General features: G+C 40.3%; 2 protein-coding genes across 4 annotated transcripts in view; both read right to left on the reverse strand.

The window, feature by feature from the left end:
- The window catches only part of dennd2b (DENN domain containing 2B), a 55,265-nt gene extending 42,730 nt beyond the window's left edge, over positions 1-12,535 (reverse strand). The window contains exon 1 of one of the 3 annotated variants that reach the window (XR_013905894.1): positions 7,170-7,438. The gene's annotated coding sequence lies outside the window, so the exon portion shown is untranslated. Of the gene's footprint in view, positions 1-7,169; positions 7,439-12,009 lie in introns of those variants that run through there. The other 2 variants (XM_026167559.2, XM_026167549.2) reach the window with 2 other exon arrangements.
- A 1,144-nt stretch (positions 12,536-13,679) lies between these two features.
- On the reverse strand, positions 13,680-19,851 carry tmem9b (TMEM9 domain family, member B). The gene is made up of 5 exons (XM_026167573.2): positions 19,585-19,851; positions 17,986-18,077; positions 17,774-17,882; positions 17,341-17,475; positions 13,680-14,793 (listed from the first exon to the last, which is right to left on the reverse strand). The coding sequence occupies exons 1-5, from the start codon at positions 19,654-19,656 to the stop codon at positions 14,638-14,640; spliced, it is 564 nt and encodes a 187-aa protein (XP_026023358.1). The 5' UTR covers positions 19,657-19,851; the 3' UTR covers positions 13,680-14,637.
- Between the last annotated feature and the right edge of the window lie 685 nt (positions 19,852-20,536).

The raw sequence follows: 20,536 nt of genomic DNA on the forward strand, positions 1-20,536 counted from the left end.
TTCTCAAATGGCACTGTTCTGTATCCATAACTCACTAAATAATCCATACGCAGAGCAGTGACTGACACTGAGGCTCTATCCATGAATATACTGTAGCGGTATTTTTAAGCTCAATAAAATAAGTATTATGTTGTATTGCTAGCGACACTTGAATGCCTCTATCTTGATAAGAATCAAAACAAATCTTGTTTTCCCGTGCCTTTTCCTGAACGTTCTCCAACATCTGAATTCCGAGGTATCTGGAACACAGCATTACATCAGGGGTGTCAAACATAAGGCAAAAGGAGAGTGTGGAACTGCTGAATAAAGCAGCAGTCTAAAGATCACATGTAGGCCTGAACCAGCCTGCAAACTATCTTAATCGAGCGAGAGGCTGAGGGCTCCAGTCAGCTTTTCAATGTGAAGTCCTTTTCTTACTGTAACACTGTATCATGGGCTCATTACAGCGTCATTTTTTATTTTATTTTTTATTTTTATTTAATATTAGGCCTCAATTAGTTTTAAAATGCCAACTTTCCATCTTAAGTAAACATGGGTGGAAAATTATTTAAATTTAATAAGACTAATAAAAGTTCAGGGACTGGACTTTAACATCTCTAGTGATGAAGTCTTTTGAAAAGCTCAACAGAAAGGAGATTCTGCAGGAGATGGAGCATAATGATCCACTGCAATTTGCATACAGGCCTTGTAGGGGCGTTGAAGATGAAGCCGTGGTTGAATAAATTTCCTGTATCGTCGTCTGGAAAGGGCCAAAGCCCATGCTCTGCTCCTATTTACTGACTTTTCTTCATCTTTTAATTCAATCCGGCCACATCTGGATTCCCAATATGCAGATGATACGATGACTGTAAGTCTTCTTTATGGTGAAGAGTATTCCCATGGGCCTGTTGTGGGTGAGTTTGCTTCTTGGTGTGATCAGCCATTTTTGAAGATCAACACCCTGAAACTAACAACATCCAGTGCACTCAAAGTCACATTGTTTGGTTTCTGTGACCAATACATTTTGTCTGTTTGTCGCTAGCCAACTTATCATCCTGTTTTACAACACACTGAACCACAATGCACTCTTCTAGCTAGTTAGGCTAGTGTAAGCTAACTCCCCAGGTTCATCCTATATATGGTCACGTCCTGCTTAAAAAAACAAGTCCTATGAGTTTGGCATTTTGTCTACACCCAAAATGCCGCTAGCACATCCATCCTTTATTTACACTATTGTCTCGCCTAACCATGTCGACTAACACATATCCGCATTTCCAAGCAACTGGCCTGCTTCCTCTTCTTTCAAATCTTAGCTTAGCAAAACATCCAGACTTAGTCAGCTAAAAGTTTTTCTTCCTTATTTTCTTTTTTAAGCGCTACTTCTTAATCCCTTTACTTCAACCTCAACGCAGAGATTAAAAACTATCTGGCTGTTTTTGCCTCTGGCATAAAAACAAATCCTGTAAGCCAACGTGTCACTTTTGGATATTCAACACCATCGTCTTAATTAGCTAGCTTTGCCATTTCAGGGTTTTTCCTGGTTCTGTCATGTTCATGTCCAGAAGTATTATGTGATTACATATCAATGACGCATATGTTCCCCCAGCAACAGGAGCATATTGATGAAATGGGACCATGACAGTGTCTCCATTAGACTGTTTGGCCTGGAATAAAAGAGCTCTTTGTGCTCAGTGTGTCCTTGAGAGGGAGAGATGGTTAAAAAGTAAGTCTTTTATCAGTCTGTAGTCTATGTGTGTGTGTGTCTTTTAAAGAGAGTCCACATGTCCTTGGCACTGTCACTTTTGACATATTATCTGATACATAGTTCTCCCCGCAACTTGCAGGAATGTGCTAATATTTGCATTATCCGTCAGACCTTGGCTGCATTCAAAATATTAAAGTCTGTTCTCAGAGGGTGAAAGGAAGCACAGCAGAGGGGCAGAAACACCTGGAGTCAAAGCCAAAACCTTTGTTCTCATTCAGTGTAAGGCTACACAAATACGCACCTGGCTAAGAGCAATCTTCACGGAACCGCTTAACTTTACGTAACATTTTCATGTTATTATCAAGACTGGCAAACTTTAAAAATATGCATCAGAAGCAGCAGACACAACAGCTTTCATAAACAGAGCTGCCTGCCTCTTGTTTCTCTGCTTTTCTGGTTGACCCGGTTCTCTATTTCTGCTGATCAGCAACCTGACTTCAAGGTTTTTCAAACCACTGCAGAGCTCACAGGCAGCCAAAAACAAATGGGGAAAGGAAGGGTGAAAATCTCTGCGAATTCTCAACTCTTTCCAGACGTCACAACTTGCTGGCAGACATGAGTGCAAAAGCCCACACACTGATCCACACCATTGTTTCAGTACCTCCTGAAAGACCAGTTTTGTCCCCAGCGGACAAAGTCCGTTGAGCCAATTTGAGCCGAATCATGTCAGCAGAGCAGCGTGGGAGTTGAGGTACAGATACATATTTTCAGAAGGGCACCCAGGATTTGATATTCAACAGGATGAATACACATAAAATCATTTTCACTACATGTAAAGATTGTTTTTAGGCATTTTATAAGCCAACCATGATGGGAAAGCAAAAATTCCCATCTGAAACTGAAAACCTGAAGTATATATGTGCATTGTGTTCATAGTGAGACTCTCTGGAGACCCATTTGAGACTCTAACGGCCTCTATCTGTCTATGTAAAAGAAACCCACCAAGGTCAGTGCTACTGGCAGTTGCACATACCCATACCTATATAATTACACTACCACATGTTTTGCCATGCTGCCACTGTAGCTCGATTGTCCAGGTGGAACCAATACTTCTTTTTTTATCTCTGTTTTTTTTTTCAGGGCAATCATGGCATATTTTCTCCTTGTGGAAAAGATGAAAACCCCTTCTGTATAACCTAGATATGAGCATGCACAGCTGCAGAGGCAGGCATGTGGAAAACAGGCTTATGTCCATCTGAGCTGCAGCGGGGAGGTGGGGGGGGTGGGGTGAATCTGTCACAAAGCTGACCTCCAACAGAAAAGTCTTTGACTTTTCCAAGGACACAAAATGTGCTCTTGTTTGCCAAATTCTTAAAGCTTAAGTAAACAGAGAAAGAGATTAGCTTTACTAATACCTGCGTGGTTCATTTGTTCTCCTATGAGTCATTTCTCAGAATCTATCAGTTTTATGCAAATTAAAGGAACAGTCGAGTCTAGAAATCTCATTTTTCTAAAGACTGTTTCACGGTGTTGCGCAGTTTTGGAGATCTCAGCTGTAGAGATGTATAACTTCAAGGGTTCTTTCCTTGTAGTACTCAAAGAACCAAAAAAGTGCATTTAAAATATTCTGCAGCAGTGTCTCTTTCCAGAAATCACAGCCCTGTTGCTCAATAAATCCACAAACCTTGTTTTTTACCAATACACACCGACCGAGACTATCACTCTGCGTGAGCAAATGTTCATCTGCCCACCACGGGAGACTCAGTCTACTGACAGCGTGACACTAATCACTAATCAGCCGCCCATCCTCGGCTGAACCGTAATGTTACCCAATTACTAACAGACAGCCAAAAGAAAGCAGTTCTTACATGAAACAGTTCATAACAAGCTATATGGATTTCTTTATTTTCTCCCATGTTGGACGAGGGCCAGCAGCATGACCACTCATTCATAACCCAGTTTCCACTGTTCATACACTTTCTTTTCCCATCACTAGTTATAAAAACTTAAGAACAGCTGGCACTGGATTCTTTTGGCCATAAATGTGATGTTTCCCCGAACTTCACCGCACAGTTTTAGTTAGAAACAGAACAAATATGAGCTGTTTGTGGAGCACTTAAAATATGTGGATCAAATTACCCCCTTTTTTTAGGCTTCGCTGATGAACAAATCCTGAAGAAAACAACTGGGCTCCCATTGATTACACTGGCATTAGCACTCTTGACTTAAAGTAGCCAGTGAGTTAATTAATATAACTGGACGTGATCTCATTAGGGGAGTCATTACGCATGTGATGACTGAGACAGATAAAGACGTTCCTCGGCTTTAGCTGTTTTGAGTTCAATAATCTGGAAACTCAAGTCAATATGTGCTGATTAATGGCACTGGGAAAATTATGCTCCGAGTCAAATTCACTAGCAATTCATTAAAGATTATAGGCTGTCTACTTTATAAGGAGGCTTTGTAAATGCAGCGCTTGCACCATTTATTCTGAGTATCAACAGGTTGTGACAAGTGTTTAAGAAATGAAAACACAGCTGAGAGTGTGTGTACTCCAGACATCCAACCCGAGCGCTGCTCGTATCTCAGCACGCAACTATACATGACAAATGTAGCCCCTCGAATAAATATAGTCAGGACGTCTTACGGCATGATAACGTCTACATGATGATGTTTTGTTACCCTGACATGGCATGCAAAATCCTATTAAAACATTACGACCCATTAACTATACAGCCCAGGGGGGCGCTTATAAACGGTTACATATAGAGGTTAAGTTACACAGTAGCTTGAGGCTTAATTTTTACTTCACATGAAATAGCTTGAAAAATATTTTGGATTTTTATTAAAAGACAAACAGAAAAAGGCTGTAACCAAAGTCTTTCTAAAGCTTTGTGGAAATCCTGCACTTGTCATCTTTAATGAGAAAAAAGAAAAAAGCACTATTGAACCAGAGGCACTGTGAGTGGGTGAGAGGAAGTGTAGTCGTGTTGGCACTGCAGCTGGAGAGAGCTTGAGAAACTTCCTAGGAAACCTTAAGACACACCAGTCGTAGATTTCTTTTGGTAAATGCAAAAGGGATTAAGCTTAAGGCAGTTTTACACTGTGCAATTCTGGGCAGCCCCAGAGGAAAGACGACTAATATAAATGAATCACGATGGCATCTTTGGTTTGGCACATGGAACGGTGAGTGTCACTACGTTACGCTGTAAAAGAGGTCCATAGCTGGCAGCTCTGAAGGTCTTGCAATCAGTGTTAGCCAGACAAATTTTTGACAACAGAACTGCTGCTGTGACTGTAGTCTACTAACAAAGCACCATGAATAGAGCATCATATGAGGTACTGATCAACCTAACACCAGCGCTTGTGAAAACCAGAACACCAGTGATATAGCAGCTCATCCCACTCATGATCCATCACAATTCACGGGTTATTGTCCAGTACAGAAAGAAAGTGATATGTTTTGCTTTACTTCATGAGCTAATGAGAGGTCAGGCAGGCTCTCAAACACTCATATCAAGGATAGAAGGTGGAAGTAAAATGTACTAAAGTAAAACACTGGGATGCCAATAAATCTAGTTTGTATGTTGAGGCCGCAGCATGGTGACAAACAGTATGACTAAGAGTGTGCCTTAGACCTAAATCAGTGGGTAATACTGTATGCCTGAAAGTTAATATTAAGTCAGCATAGCATGACCTTCAATGAACTAAAATCCCACGGCGGAAAGCAAGGTTAATATAGTTTCTTAGCTGAGCGACAGCAGATCGATGAGATCAGTGTTTATAATCCTAGAAAGAAACACACACCTTATTGTTCTGTGCTCTCTCCACAGGTGTGACATCTGCTGTGTTTTTAAGCCACGTGAATGCGAGAGCTGAATTGGTTAAAACAGTCACAGGCGAGCCAAAGGCACCGGCATCATATGTCTCCTTTCTGCGTAGATATAGTCACATAAGATTAAATGCTTTCATGAAAGGCAATGAAAAGCTTGCTTTCAAAAGAAGCTTTGTGACTTCTGTGGCTGTTTGAGGGAAGCTAAGGGAGATGGTCTTGTGATCTGCAGATTTATGACTGGGAAATCTGTCAAAACCGCATGTTGGAGAAATACACCCCCCAGATCTGAAGAAATGTGGTTGAGGATCGCTTTAGCATGACGGTGAGGAAAACTACAACCTCAGACCCTCACGATTCTCAGTAAATCCCAATGAACCTATCTTGAAGACAAAAACAACTCTTGATTGTGATGTTGAGTGAACAACGGCCCGTTTAGGCTAGACGCACTCCTGTTAGAGTGAATGGAGAACAGAGAAGAACTTCCTCAATAGCTTTGTGTTGACAGTCCCATCCAGTGAGAGGGGAAGGTCATTGTTTGATCTGCACAATGGAAAGGCTTTTTTAAGGGAGGAAAAAGAAAGCTTAAAGAAAACCGCTCACAGCCATAGGGTTTGCATTATGGTGAGTGAGATAAGATCATAAGGATTTAGGCTGTAATCTGTTAAGAAAACTCATATTCAGGAACCAAAACATTCAAGAAAGACAGCCACACAGCTCTCCATACTTAACCTACACAAACCTCAGTGTAGTGAAAACACTCTTTTCCCAGCGTTGTTCTAAAAAAAAAAGGTGCTTTTAGAAGTTTAAATTGCCTGAAACAATTGTGATACATGGGCCAGATTTTCCCCCTTTATCCAAGTAAGTAAATGCACATGTTTCAGAGAATCACAAAAAAATAAAAAAATAAACCAACCCTGGACCTGCATCTGCGCCAAAGCCAGGTCAGAAGAAGTTAAATTAAAGGCTCCAAACTAAGAAGTAGAGCTGAAAACACGTACATGATCATTTTAACCCACAGAGGTGTGATTAATGATACTTTTTAAGGACTGCTACATCACACGAAATGCAAATGATCTCCAAATGTGTGGCGCAAAAAGCGTTAACAGATAAAACTGCACATGCACAAGAGTGTAAAGGTTAAAATACACAGAATGCATGTTTTAAAAAGTATTTGGGTTTTTACCCTTCCCTGGCCAAAACAACAGAAGTCACCCCCCTCACCATAAGCCTGAACTCCAGCAGGAAAAAGGACACAGGGTGCTCAGTTCAGAGTCGTGTGATCTGGAGTCTTGTGCTGTTTTCTTACTTATCTGCTGGTTTGACTTTAGGGATGTTTGACCGATAATAACTAATTACAAAGCCCGCAGAGTTACTGCCTGCATCCGCTGGGACATTTTTCTTCATTCAAAGGGTCAGCTGTCGGGGGGGTGAAAGCAAAGCAGTCTGCCGATGACTGCACTTCATCGTTCAGCATGCCATTGACCAAATATGGTCACATGGAGACACTTTAACGCACCTTGCAACTTTTTAAAAAGTTATTTTCCACCCCTGCTTTGTCCCACTAGCTGCTTTGTGACAAATTAAACTTCCTGCCGTAGCTCGTCGGGAAATTTTTGTTTGTTTAAAAAAAAAAAAGCAGACGGCTTTTACCTCCGAGTTTCCCCTCACATCCATGGCTGCTGGTATTTTGAGATTATAATCCCTTTGCGACGCACAGATCCCGTTCGTCTACACGGTGAAAAACTTTGGCTGGCTCTGCCGGATACCTGCCCTTCTCAATAAACTGCGACTCATGTCTTTCCAACTAAAACCGACCAGAAAAAAAGAAAAGGAGGAAAAAAGGAAAAAGCCCTCCTGCCTCCCCTCTCCTTTCTCTCACAGACTGCTGCAGAGTACAGAGGCTGGGCTTGTTACCTTGGAAACGGGTTGTTTGCCCCCCACTTTTGCCGGGATTTGCCCCCCCCCCCCCCCTCCGCCTCCCTTCCTTCTGCCCCTTTGCCCTCCTCCCCTCCCCACCCAGGCATTCAAGCCTCTGGCCTCTTGTTTATTGTCAGGACGAGTTGAGGAGCGTGGATGAATATTCAGGAGCCGAGGGCTGCTGATGGGACGAATCCGCGCTGCCAGAGCTGGCTGCTGGGCATTGTCATGCTGAAAAATGCTCCACAGCACACACAAAGATGCCATTCATATGTCCAAAGTGAATGGGAAACACTGACCGAGTGTTGCCCACATGTGCAAATGCATGTTGGCCGTATAATAGCGTTTCATTAATGATAGAAAAAGATCCCTTATGACATGTTCACCATTAAAGTGCGTACACACATGAAGACTCCTCATGTTATTCATTTGTCCTCCAGCAGCTTCACCAGAGTGCATTCAAAGTCAGTCAAACACGTTATTTTTAAGGCACCTTTTCTAACTTTTAGCTCAAAATGCTTCGTGATGACTCAAAGCACAATCTGGTTCTTACAGGTCCTGTTTAATAAAAACTGCCAAGCGTCTGTTCCTCAAACTAGAGACTCCAGCGGTGTCCTCTAAAGCCAGCTGTGCACCAGGACTGTGCTGTTCCCTGAAGGGAGAGTACACCCCAGGGTGGAGGAAACGATGTGCAAGAAATGAGACTTGGAACAAAAATCATCTCTTTTTAGTCACCTTCACATTAAAAGGAAATGCACAGATCCACCCATCTTGTTCTTCAGCTTATCAAATTCTGAGTTGCAGGAGGCCCTGGAGCCTATCCCGGCCGCCGTAGGGCGAGATGCAGGATGTGCACCCTGGATAACCAGTCTACCACAAAGAGAAAGACAACTACTCACACTTACAGCTACAGCCAACTTAGAATCACCAGTTAACCTAACTCCATGCGTGACTTTGGACTGTTAAAGGAAACTGGAGTAGCTGTTCCCATGGGAACATCACACAGAAAGGCCCCCAGACTGGACTCTGGTCTGGGACCTTCTCACCATCGTGTCCCCCCTTCAGACACTCAATTAACCAAAGTTACTGCTTCTATTAATCAGAACAACAGTTTTTAGTTACAGTAACATGATAAATTCAACTTTTAAGTTAATGAGCTTTATTTATTGAGTAGCACCATATGCAGAACAGTTACAGTTTACTAAAATTTGGGTGTTTTTTCAACCCTACGCAGACCTATAAAAAAATCATCAGATTTGTGATGACTGATTCTATTAATCATCCATCTCTGACCACCTCATGATGAAAACAACTGTGCTTTTCTAAAGAAAACCCCCATTCAGAATACCTATTGCAAGTGAAGTAAGAGTATGGCGTGATATCACTTTGTAATGTTCACTTAAAAGCAAAAAAGATGACTAAGAATCCCTGAAAATCTGTTTTATTCCTGACCTCTACCTTTAACCTTGTTGCACAGATACGCAGGTGCACTCCAAGATCCCATGTCATCACTTGTGGGTGTGGTTCCAGGTGTAACAGAGGAGAGACCTGGCAGGAGACACCAAATCAGACTCACGGGTGATGCTTTAAGCCTAAGGGCAGTGATTTTTTTTTTTTTAAAGCCAGGTGTTACATCAGTAAAAGTTACATCAGTCATTTATAAACAAGAGAAAGACACACTCATTTCAGCCTGTAGTGCGGTGTTATGGTGAGGTCTCACATCCAATTAAAAAAGGTTTGCACTGGACACAAATAAAGGAATTTCTAATATATGTTTTGTTCTTTTGGCAGAAGTTGATGGAAGTTCAGAGAAAACCGTTTCCAACTATTTCACAAGAGAGTTCCCTTTGTCATCCATGGTTATCTGTCTGTACATTTCTGCCCCAAACACTGAAGGAGCACCCATAAACATTCTCCTTTCAGTCTCTTGGGGTGTCTTATCATCCCACAAGCCTGGGAAGAGAGAGGAAGTCACAAAACTCAGACATCCGTGATCGCGGTTCATTACATGAAGTCAGCAGGAAGCCTACAGATCAGTGACTGTGCAGCTTTTCTTACAGAGACCCCGTCAAATCCTTTCAAGGTCTCATAAAGATCGTCCTTCCTGAAAACACTTCAAATCCGCACATTTTCAGCACAAAAGACTTAGGCACTAACAGCTTTTTGTGGGATTTTTTTTTTTTTTTTCACCACAACATAATGTGGAATTCATTGTTCCACTGATCACAGTGGCATCTGGACTTCTCATTAAAAGCCACATCCTCTTCTCACAGGACACGGGAGCATCAAAGCACAGACTCACGAGCATACATGAAATTTTACCAGACAGGAAAGGAATCCCAATTAAGACAGATTTCTAAAACTTTATGTGAATCCCTTCAACCTCAGTTTCGGGACTAACCACAGAGCTCTGACAGCAGACATCGTATTCATTCGTTACACACCTCCTGGAGCTGCACTCATGAGGGAATAAGCAGTAATCTCATCCAACATGAACAACAGATACGATTACGCCTCATCTCTGTGAGACTTTGGCCACTGACACGCCAGAGAGAAAATCATTACTAAGCCTTTCTTTTTCCTTCCTGAAGTTTCAATGAGAAGAGAGGACAAGAAGTCAAAGTCACAGCACAATTATCCCCTAAATAGTGTAATAAACACCATATTGAGTTTCAGAAAAGGACCCAAGGCAGCTCTTTAACTTCCCGATTAAGTTGACGTGTCTTTTCAACACCCTGAGATGCAGCCTGACAGCACAGAGGGAGAAGATGCAACTTGTCGAGTTGACACAGCCTCTTCACTTCGAAAGAAGTGAAGAAATGGGCTGGAAGTGTCTCTTTTAACTGTATCTGACATCACTCTCAAGAGACTCTCACTTACTTTTCTTTGTATTCGCACATGTTTGAATGCAAAAAAGGCCAAATGGTACTGTGGCTGTTAGGATCAGTCCATCGTTCACCTTAGAAAAGCTAGGTAGTATCAGCCACCTTGAGGGTTACAGTAAATAACAGTTATCAGCTGGTTCTGTGTTATAGAAGACCCTTTAAGAAAGGGGTGTCAAACATGAGGTTTGGGGGCAAGAATTGGCCCAGGAAAAACTGTAATCCGGCCCACTGAGCGGTTTTGGAAAATATGAAAGAGGGCATAAATATTTTTTCTTTTAACTGTATTTTTAAAGGTTTTATTTCTGAAAGACATCCCCCACAGCCATTCGCCCTTTAATAAGTAGTTAAGACACATTTAAACAATTAAATGACAGAAAAGTTGCTGTTTACTGTCTACTATAGAAATTTCAGTTGAAAACAAAATTCATCAATCAACAAAAACTACAAGACAATCTGGGCAGTGTCTTAGTAATTGTCTTAATTTTACACATTGATCATGTAGAAATGCACTTATTTATTTTATTTTTATTTTATATCAAGATATCACAGGGATTAAATGCTTAGTTAAACACCTGGTATCGGTGTAAAGGTCTCAGCACAAGATCAAAATGGGACGCATGTAAAATGAGTTTCACATCCCTGCTTCAAGGGGAAAAGGGGGATTGCAGTCTATGAGTAACCATGATCACTCTTTGATTATCGAGGGGGGAATGTTTAACCGAAGCACAAAACTTTTCTTGTTCTCTCAGTCAAAGTAACAATAAGATGTTATTGTTTCTAAAAATGCTCTGAATAGCTGCAGCTTTCACAACATGATGTGCTGGCGGAGCAGCAAGCAGAACAGTTTAGTACAAGGACATTCCTTTATCTCATGGCATTTCAGCTTCTGACCACACAGCAGCCACAACATCAGTCCGAACTGAATCAGAAACCTTGAATGCAGCGATACGGGGTAACATTTCATATACTGAGTATGCACATATGTATATACATAATATTTATGTTGACATAACCATCTCATTCCGAGGATCTGGCTTTCTTGTGGGTACAAAAATAGACTCTAAATAACAAAATCAGTGCATTTTAAGAAGACTTGGCTTGAGGTAACAACAGCAAAACGAATGTAAGTCAGTGTAATGTATTGTGGAGATATGGAAACATGACTGTGTGTGTGTGTGTGTGTGTGTGTGTGTGTGTGTGTGTGTGTGTGTGTGTGTGTGTGTGTGTGTGTGTGTGTGTATTAGTAGGGACAGGTTTGACAAATACCTGGGAAAGTCATTTAAAAAATTGAACGGGAGCTTGTTGGGGCATGAAATAAAATAAACACAGATGGATGTAAAAGCCATCGATTCTGCACTGGATCAAATTCAAAGTCTGAGGCGACCCCTGTAGGCTCGTCGATGCAAGTGCAACAGTAAAACTGAGAAGAGCTACTTTCCCACATAAACATTAAACACTGAAGTTATCATCTGACATCGATCTAAATCACTATCTGCGAACTTTTTTTTGAGTCACACACCTTAATTATATCAAAAATGACTAAGGTATCGTTCCGTTCAGCTGTTTTTCTTCACAGAAACTCTCTAAATCTGCTGCAAAAACTACAGCTTACTTTTAAAAAAGGAAAGTTTGGTTAGATTTCTATACAAAGAACATTTAAGGAGGTAAAACAAAGAAACAAAGCCTACCTGACTGTCTTTCTTGGAGCTCAGTTAGGTCACTGATCCATTCTTGCACAGAGCCCGTGTCGCTCTCTCTCTCTGTGTGTGTGTATGTGTGCAGCTTGAAAACTGCTATTTTTTTTTTACTGGGGAAAATAGTCTTCTCGGTAGAACTGCATGCAGAGAGAGAAGGGAAAAAAGGAAAAGCGGACTGCACAGGAAACGATGACGTAGCTGTATGGAAATCACTGAGTTAAATGAAAAGAAGATGGTTGGAGTTATCAAACATCTGCAATTTAACTGGTTTGAATGCTTGTATGGGACTTTTCTCTGCGAAATCCAAATTTTCATCATGACACGGTAACTTAATGGGTTACTATGTCAAGATGAGAAGTAAAAGAAGAAGAAGAAAATGCCTGTCGAGTTTTTTTTATTGACCAAGCTGAATCCCAAATTAGTATTTTTCCATTGGTAGAAAAACTGTTGCCAACACAGAGAGGACAAGTTATGAAAACAGAGATTTACTAAGCCAGAAAAGCACCAGACAAAAGAACACTTTAAAAAAAAAAACCGAGGTATTTAAGGCTGGATTACTAACATGTCAAAGTTTGGGAGATGTTTGTCTCCACGGTTCCCAGAAATGCATTCAAGCAGAAAGGTTTCTCCTTTTTTTTTAATCTATTGTTTTTCTTAGTTTGGTTGACTTGTGGATTTAAACGATTTAAAGTGATTGTCAGAGTTTAGAAAAATCGTATACACGCTGTCACTGAAGGGAGGCTTCCCAACTAACTTTGAGACCGGGGTGTTTCCAGGATTCTTGCCTCGTTTTTGCCACAGGAGACCAAGAACAAAGCTCGCGGGGGGGGGGGGCTACAGGAAATCTGAATATTTAATCACAACCAAAAATCAGTGCAGAAATCTGGTGTAGAAAATCTGACATGATTCACACCCTCTTACAACATCTAAACATAATTTTGTGTTTTGAGAAGTCGGGGGCGGGGGGCTGAGCTATTATTAAGACGTTTTACTTGAGTAAAACCTGTAATCCAAATCAGGCAGCTTAATAGTGCACAAGTTGCATAACTAAAATAAAGTACCTGATGTAAACATACTCAGTCAGTTGATATAGATACATATATACATATATATATGAATAAAAACTTCTCTTGGTCCTTTCCATGCTGTCATCTGATGCTGTTGGGTGTTATAAGTACCAGTGTTACAGGGTTACATGAGAATTATGCTTCCGCGTCAGCTCTGCATCAATTTATGCCATCACCAAAGCCCTAAATCAAGCTTTCCTCCAACCTCATATCTACAAACGCCCCCTCTTTGTGATGACTTGGTTACCAGTTGTATTGTTTATTAACACGTATGTTGAAATAAAAGCTAAAATGATGAGGAGCCTCATATGGTTCCTGCTTTTTTGTGGCTCTTTTGTGATTAACATGTGACAAACATGACCTGAACCCGGGCAGGATTCTGGTGTAGATACAATGATCGTCTTTGTTCTAAAGTAAGTTGGTATTTTATCTTTGTCCTGGGACCTCTGCAGCATATCAGTCAGCTCAAAAAAAACAAAAACAAAAAACCCCCAAATATATAAATCGTAATAAATGACAACAAACTAGTAGTTAAACGTGTTTTCTCAGGGCTGACCTGGGACCAATGTAACGAACAGATTACAAGTGCAAGAATCAGAAATATTACAGAACTTTATTTCAAAGTTAAAGGTACCACATATACAATAGTTAAGAACACTTTCAAATGTCTCCCAGCGATGGCAGTTCATCCACTCTGCCCATGTACTCACACAAACTATACACAAAATAAATTCTGTCACAGAAACCCTGCCTGTTGTTTGACCAAGCGTTTAAAACCCCCAAAAAACCTGCTAAACCAAAAGACGTGACGCTACATTTAGGCAGTTGGAGAGGGCACAGATTTTAAAGGGCCACTAACAGCCGATAACCAATAGCACAGCTACTGTAAGTTCATTATGACATCGAGAGGAAATCACATTGATTTCTGCAACAAGGTTCAGGGAAACTACTTGTTCAGTTACCAAATTTAATTCAGTTCATTAAAATGATTAATTTCACACCAGTTATGAGACATTAATAATCATGGTAGGAAGGAAGGATCGTAAACACATTTAGAAAAGATTTATTTATAAAACATGCATTTTTAAAGCAGGAGTATTTTACATGATTTTTTTTTTCCTTTTTGCTCCCATGGTGAGAGCAGTGATCGTGTTTGTTTTAGGGTGGAAACTATCGACCCCGCTAAATGCCAACAAGGTAACAGCCAGTTATGACCAACATCTGGATGTTTTGTTCAGAAATCAAGTGTAATCAGACTTCTTTGGACTAAGAGGACTCTTAGCTCAGATTCATTAGTCAAAGAATAAATTGTGTTTTAGGTCTGTGTATTTAAACTGTGCAAGAAATTAATTCAGAGTAACCTCGTGTGTTGCCTGCAGACTAAACCAGAGCCGGGAATGATTTCTTACCTATGTCCACCTCTGATGCACCACACACGTTTAGATTTGATTCAGAAATGAGAGAAACGAAGCGATATAATTGGAGGGCGTCTGTCACAGTGTTTTTCTGTTATTGTTGTTTTTTTGCTCCACCATTTACTTAATCACAGTTTTTAACTGAGAACAACATGGCGGTCAAACACAGATTTCCTCTGTTCCTGGACCTGCCTCCTCCAGCGCTGCTGGGCATGCTCCACTTTGTTCAGGACGTTGGATCGAGAGTGTGACCGGGACAGCACGTTGTGAGCGTTGGCGAACGGCTGCTGGTCCTGAAAGCAAAGTTAACACAGTGAGATTAAAAAGTCTGATGTACGTCAAACACGAGCGTCTCGGTAGTTCTTTTTAAGACTCAAATGTACATTTTAATGACCGTCTTGAAAACAACAACAACAACAACTAATAAAAACAACACAGTTAACACACATGTAGATGTCCTCTGTTCTGTTTGGGATGTGTATGTATGCTGACAGCTGCTCAAGCCGGGTTAGCAGTGAGAATCATTTAAATTAACAAAAGCCTAGTCTCCGGTGGAGTGTTGTTATAGCTTTGTATTTTCTAGTTTCCTTTCACATTTACTTTATTTTGATTGTTTTTAATTCAGTTTGGTTTCTGTTGGTGTCCAGAGTGGATTTTCTGATTTCAGTTTTGGTTTTTATTGTTTGAAAATGTTTAGTTTTATAAGTTTCACTGCTAGTTTAAGGCTTTTAAATTGTTGCATGGCGGCAATGTGTCAGAGGCAAGATTTAGAAAATCAGTACAAGTAAAACAAAACTTTTGGAAAGAAGTTAATTAACAGTATTGTAAGACACCATGAGTCCCAATAAACATGTCCATAAACGCCTCATAAGGCAAGTTGTAATGAAATTTTACTAAACTAACAAACACTAAAACTAAACCCTAAAACTTTATAATTTACTAAAACTTTATTTTAGTTTTCAGAGTTTCAGAGTTTCTTTTAAAAAGTCTAGTGTAGTTAGCTAAAATGTATCCAGATGTTAGTTTAGTTTTAGTCAACTATAATAATCTTCTTTACTGGATATTATTTAAGTAAAAAATGGCTATGGGATTATGTTGTGAGGATGGGAAAGGGAAAGCCCTGTCTGACTAAAAGCAAGAGCTTTAGTCAGACAGTCTCTCTGTATCGAGCACTAAACATTACAAGCCCACCATTTCCTCTATAATTAATGTTGCAGGAGTCCTTCCGCTTTTATTGGTTTTGCTTGCAATTTTTTTTTTCTTCATCTAATTCATGTTAGAGCACAGGAGAAACATGTGGTCTGAATTTTGACTACAGGCTTTGGGATAAACAAGACAACGCAGCACCTCAGCTGTTTGTTGTCAGCTTATTCACCAGAAAAACAATATACTGACAAATCTTAAACTTTTAGTGGCAGCATTAGCTTTTTGTACAGTATAAGACAAACACCACAATTCTTCTTGCCTAAACTTTGCCAGTGAAACACAGTGAGACTGCTTTGCACCCACCTCCCACAGTCAAAGGTAGTCACTGCTTTTTTCTCTAAACAGTCTTTCAGACTGGAAATTAAATTAAAACAACCAAACTGTCTGCTCTTACGAAGAAATTTGAGCATTTTCACAGTGCCTTTTTATTAAATAATTAAAAAGAGAAAACAGCAAGAAGTCAGGAATCTACTGAACTGTTTCCTTTTTGTTTCTTTCTCCTACTTGATACTGCATATGAGTGTGTTCTGGCTTTTAAAAAGTACAGATTAATGAAAACACAAACTCAGGCTGATTGTTCACTGTGCAGCAAGCGAACAGCATGAACAAATGTAATAAACAGACCAATGTTTGACTTTGAAAACTGACACGTTAAAGTGGGAATCCTTTCAGTCATGTCAATTAGGTGACACCTGGTGGCATCAGACAATGTTTGAGCTCACAGATTTTGATGGTGAGGACGACTAAAACCAAAATATCTTTATCTTATTTAAAAATAACAACATAATCAGCCTGTTTCCATCAATTTGTGAATAACTCTGATCTGATTTTATGTCTCCTGTGGTATCAGTTGGTAAACAGCTGGGAATATTGACAGGAGTTGGTCATCTCTCTGAGGAATTCGTTTCCTTCCTGCCGAGTGAAGCTCTTCGTTCATTTTAATCGTTTCCACAGTGGAAAAAATGCAGAAAATGAGCATCAGCTCGTCCTGATGAACGATAGCAGTAAGTGCTAAGCTTACTGACCCATACACTGCATTTCCTGTGAGTATGTTACAGTAAGGGTCAACTCATATTTCACAAATTAAATTATTTTCACGTGAATCTGCAGCAGCAGGAAACCTAAAGCTTCACCACTACTTTTTCACATCATAGGTTGTGTTCTCACCCACTGCACCACAACCACACTTCCTGTCCCAGATCTTTGTCATGCCCATGTTCTTATAAATAATCACGATTTCACCATCAGTAATGTAGCAGCTGTCATCAGCTTTCTTTTAACTGTGTTGTGAACAGAAGGTAGTTACAGCTTGTTTTAGATCCTCCCTGCTCCCGTGTTTGCCTGCGATTGTAGTAACTACCGTGTTCTCCAGTCTTTGCTTGAAACATGCGATCAGATTCACTTGAGGCATTTTCAGCACAGCACAGCACCAAAAAAGGGTTTGAAAATTAACAGAGGCACTTGTAAACTTTTAAAGTTTACCTACAAAGGATGACTCCCATGTGACATTTCGGCCAATGGGTCCACATAAAAATCCTCATAAAAGGAGCAGAAGAGTGGCGCAGCAGCAGTGAAAAGAAACTATACAACAATGCTCTCAGGTGGAGTGCTGTAAAATTAAAGGGACCACATACCCCAACATCATCGTCGCTCTGTATAAGCTGCGAGTGCCCAAACAGGCGCCTCTTCAACATGGGCTCCAGGAGAGTCAGGTAGACCATGTAGAGCAGCAGCAGACCCAAAATGGACAGGTACATTATGATGGTAAACTGAAAATAAGAAACAATTACTGTGGGATTGCTCGTTTCCTGGTTTAGAAGAAGAAAAAAAAAGTCACTGAAACAATCAGATGTCCTCTAAGCTGAACAATAATCCATTAAGTCACACACAGCATGAGTCACATGATAGGCTGGCTGTTTTTCATTTTTGCATTTTGCTTTAGACAAAAGAGAGGCGTCACAATAAAAGTACAATAAGACTATAAAACTAAAACTCAATCATTAGATACAGCCCTGCGTCACAGCAAAGAAAAAACAACCACAACTCTTTGATCTAACTTGAATTTACCTTAATGGTCCCCGAGCTCCTCTCTTCATATTTACACTCACAGCGTAAACAGTACGCCTCCACATCTTTCCCGTCCACTGGCATGGGATCAACCACGTGGAGACAGTTGCTGACGAAACATTAAAATTAACAAGCTTTCAGCTTTTCAGCTAAACAGACCAAGGACAACTTGCATCATTGAGAGAAACACAGCGACGGATTTGTTAGCATACCAGTCCTTAAGAGAGACATTTTGTTTGTAGATTTGACCCTCGACTTCTCGGTACGGCGGACAGATGCATTTACAGCGGATGTCCTCTGAATTCTGCAACAGAGACGGCAAATGTTCATTTTTTTGTTTGTCAAACACATTTGCACAATATATGGTACACAAAAGCCTACACATTTCATTAGTATGCAATTATGCAATTAATTCATTATTATGCAAATCATAATAATCGGGCAGGGATAGCTCAGTAGGTAGAGTGGTGGCCCCATGATCGGAAGGTCGGGGGTTCGACTCCACTGAACGGCTACCCTGAGGTACCCCTGAGCAAGGTACCGTCCCTACACACTGGTCCCCGGGCGCTGCACTGGTGGCTGCCCACTGCTTCACTGGGTGAATAGGTTAAATGCAGAGGAACTATTTCCCTATGGGGACTAACTAAACACTTTACACTTTACATCATCCCAAAATAAACTTAGAGGATATTTAAGCCCAATATTTATATTTGTTCATTTAATAATCTGACATTCTGATATATCGGATTATTTCCTTTTCTTTCAGACAAAGAAAACATAAACAGATTCATTAACATTTTTTCGTGTGGTTATTAATTTACTCGTTTACATTCTGCCCAGCTCTGCTCAGATTAGCTGATTGTTGTGTTTGTGCCGTTTCAATCAGTGTTGCCAACAGGGAAGATGTTTAGTGCCCTCTGATGGACAGACTATACAACATCAACACCCATAACATGGCAGAAGGATGTTGCTTGTCTCTTTTTTATTTTTTTAATTTTCATTTAATAACAGCTTCTATCAGCCATCAAATTAGTAAAACCAGGAGTGTGTTTGTTAGGATTGATCTGTTAATGAAAAGTAAATCTGAGTAAATGATGACTGAGTGGACGATGCTGAATAAAATGCCACGATGCTGTTTTTAAGATAGATGGATTCAAATGGAGAGCCTGCATTGAAGCAATTAAACTCTGGGGTGAACAAACTCAGGCAGCTGAACTCTGGCTTTCTCGAACTTAAAACTCAAGAGTTGCCCGTGTGAGAGGTAATCAACTTGGACTTTATGGTCAGACACAGTTTGTTGAACCTGCTTACTCAACCATAACACTGATTATTATAGTTATGTCGATACAGGTTACAGATGTCACACGCATTCAGTACAGTCACGTGACAATACCTGCATCTTTGGTTTTTACTCACTTTTTTTTTTTTAGATGGAGTGTCATTATTTTATTTAGATACTTAACTCCTTCACTTTTCTCTATTTAACTGTGCTCCTACTTTACTGACCCCTTTCGTCCTGTCGTAATGTATTTTATCCAGCTTTATGTTTAATGTTTTGGCCGCTGTTAACACAGGAACTTGCCAACTTCGGGGTAAATAGCCTCTTTTTTCTGTTCTACATCCTCACCATCAAGCAGCAAACATAGCAGCCACATTCGCGCATTAGTTAACTTTTCTGGCATCCAACTGTCAAACCCACAGCGACAAGTCATCGTTTAGAGGAGATTGAAAGAAAAAGGCATTTCATTTCATCCAGCCATCATCACCATTTCCTCCACATAACTAGCTAAGTCTGCTAACGTCAGCCTTACCTTCGCTGTCACTTGGCTCAGCAGCACAAAACAAGCCAGGAGGAGAGCCTCGAGAAAAAACACCCACTTCATGTTTACAGGAGTGCAGCTCGTTAACAACACAGGTCCAAATGTTTCCACGAACAGCTCCAGCAGTGTGAAGCAAACCCTAACAACTGACAAGATTAGCCATCAAGCTAACTAAACAGCAACAATCGTCAGCTTCCTAGCAGCTGACTTGTAATTTCCGGAAATGGCGGTTGTCTTCCGCACACAGTACTGAGCGGGCTGTGCTTGGTTAAAGACATAATAAACGATGTCCGGCGGGCGGGACATTTCAGATAATGCCAAATAGCTGCTTGTTTGTCGCCCATCAAAGGTTGTTCGAAATATTATCCAACATTTAAACCAGTTACTTTCAATTAATTGGGTTATATTTCTACAAAAACAAACAAACAAAAAAAAAAAAACAATAAAAGTAAACTGAACTGCTAAGGACGTGAACAGAGGCGGAGCCAGACATTTGAAACACCCGGGGGCTTAGCCCTAAAGGGTAGTATGCATGTGGGATTTTTTATATAATTATTTAGCCTTGTTGTGCAAACAAGCCTGCATAACTTAATAAATGTAGAATTTGAAAAATAGTAAACCTAAAAAGAAACACTAGGTACGAGATACATGAGTACCTATGATACAGTGATACTTTTGGTAAACAACCATTTGACTAACATGTGTCTCACCTGCTCTTGTTCCATCTCTGTTCTGTCCTCATTCTGCATCTCCCTCTCTGTTCCTCTCTCTCCCTCTTTGTGCTGACAATCATCAAATATACAGTTGAAACCAGATATTTACACACACTCTTCAGATCAAAACACAAACACTTTTTTAATTGTAACAGACAAATCAGACTAAATGTTTATTTTTTTAGATTGATAAATATAAAAAACATATTTGTTAACTTTAAGAGTAAAGA

The sequence above is a fragment of the Astatotilapia calliptera genome, chromosome 1, assembly GCF_964374335.1.
Source record: "Astatotilapia calliptera chromosome 1, fAstCal68.1, whole genome shotgun sequence".
NCBI lineage: Eukaryota > Metazoa > Chordata > Actinopteri > Cichliformes > Cichlidae > Astatotilapia > Astatotilapia calliptera.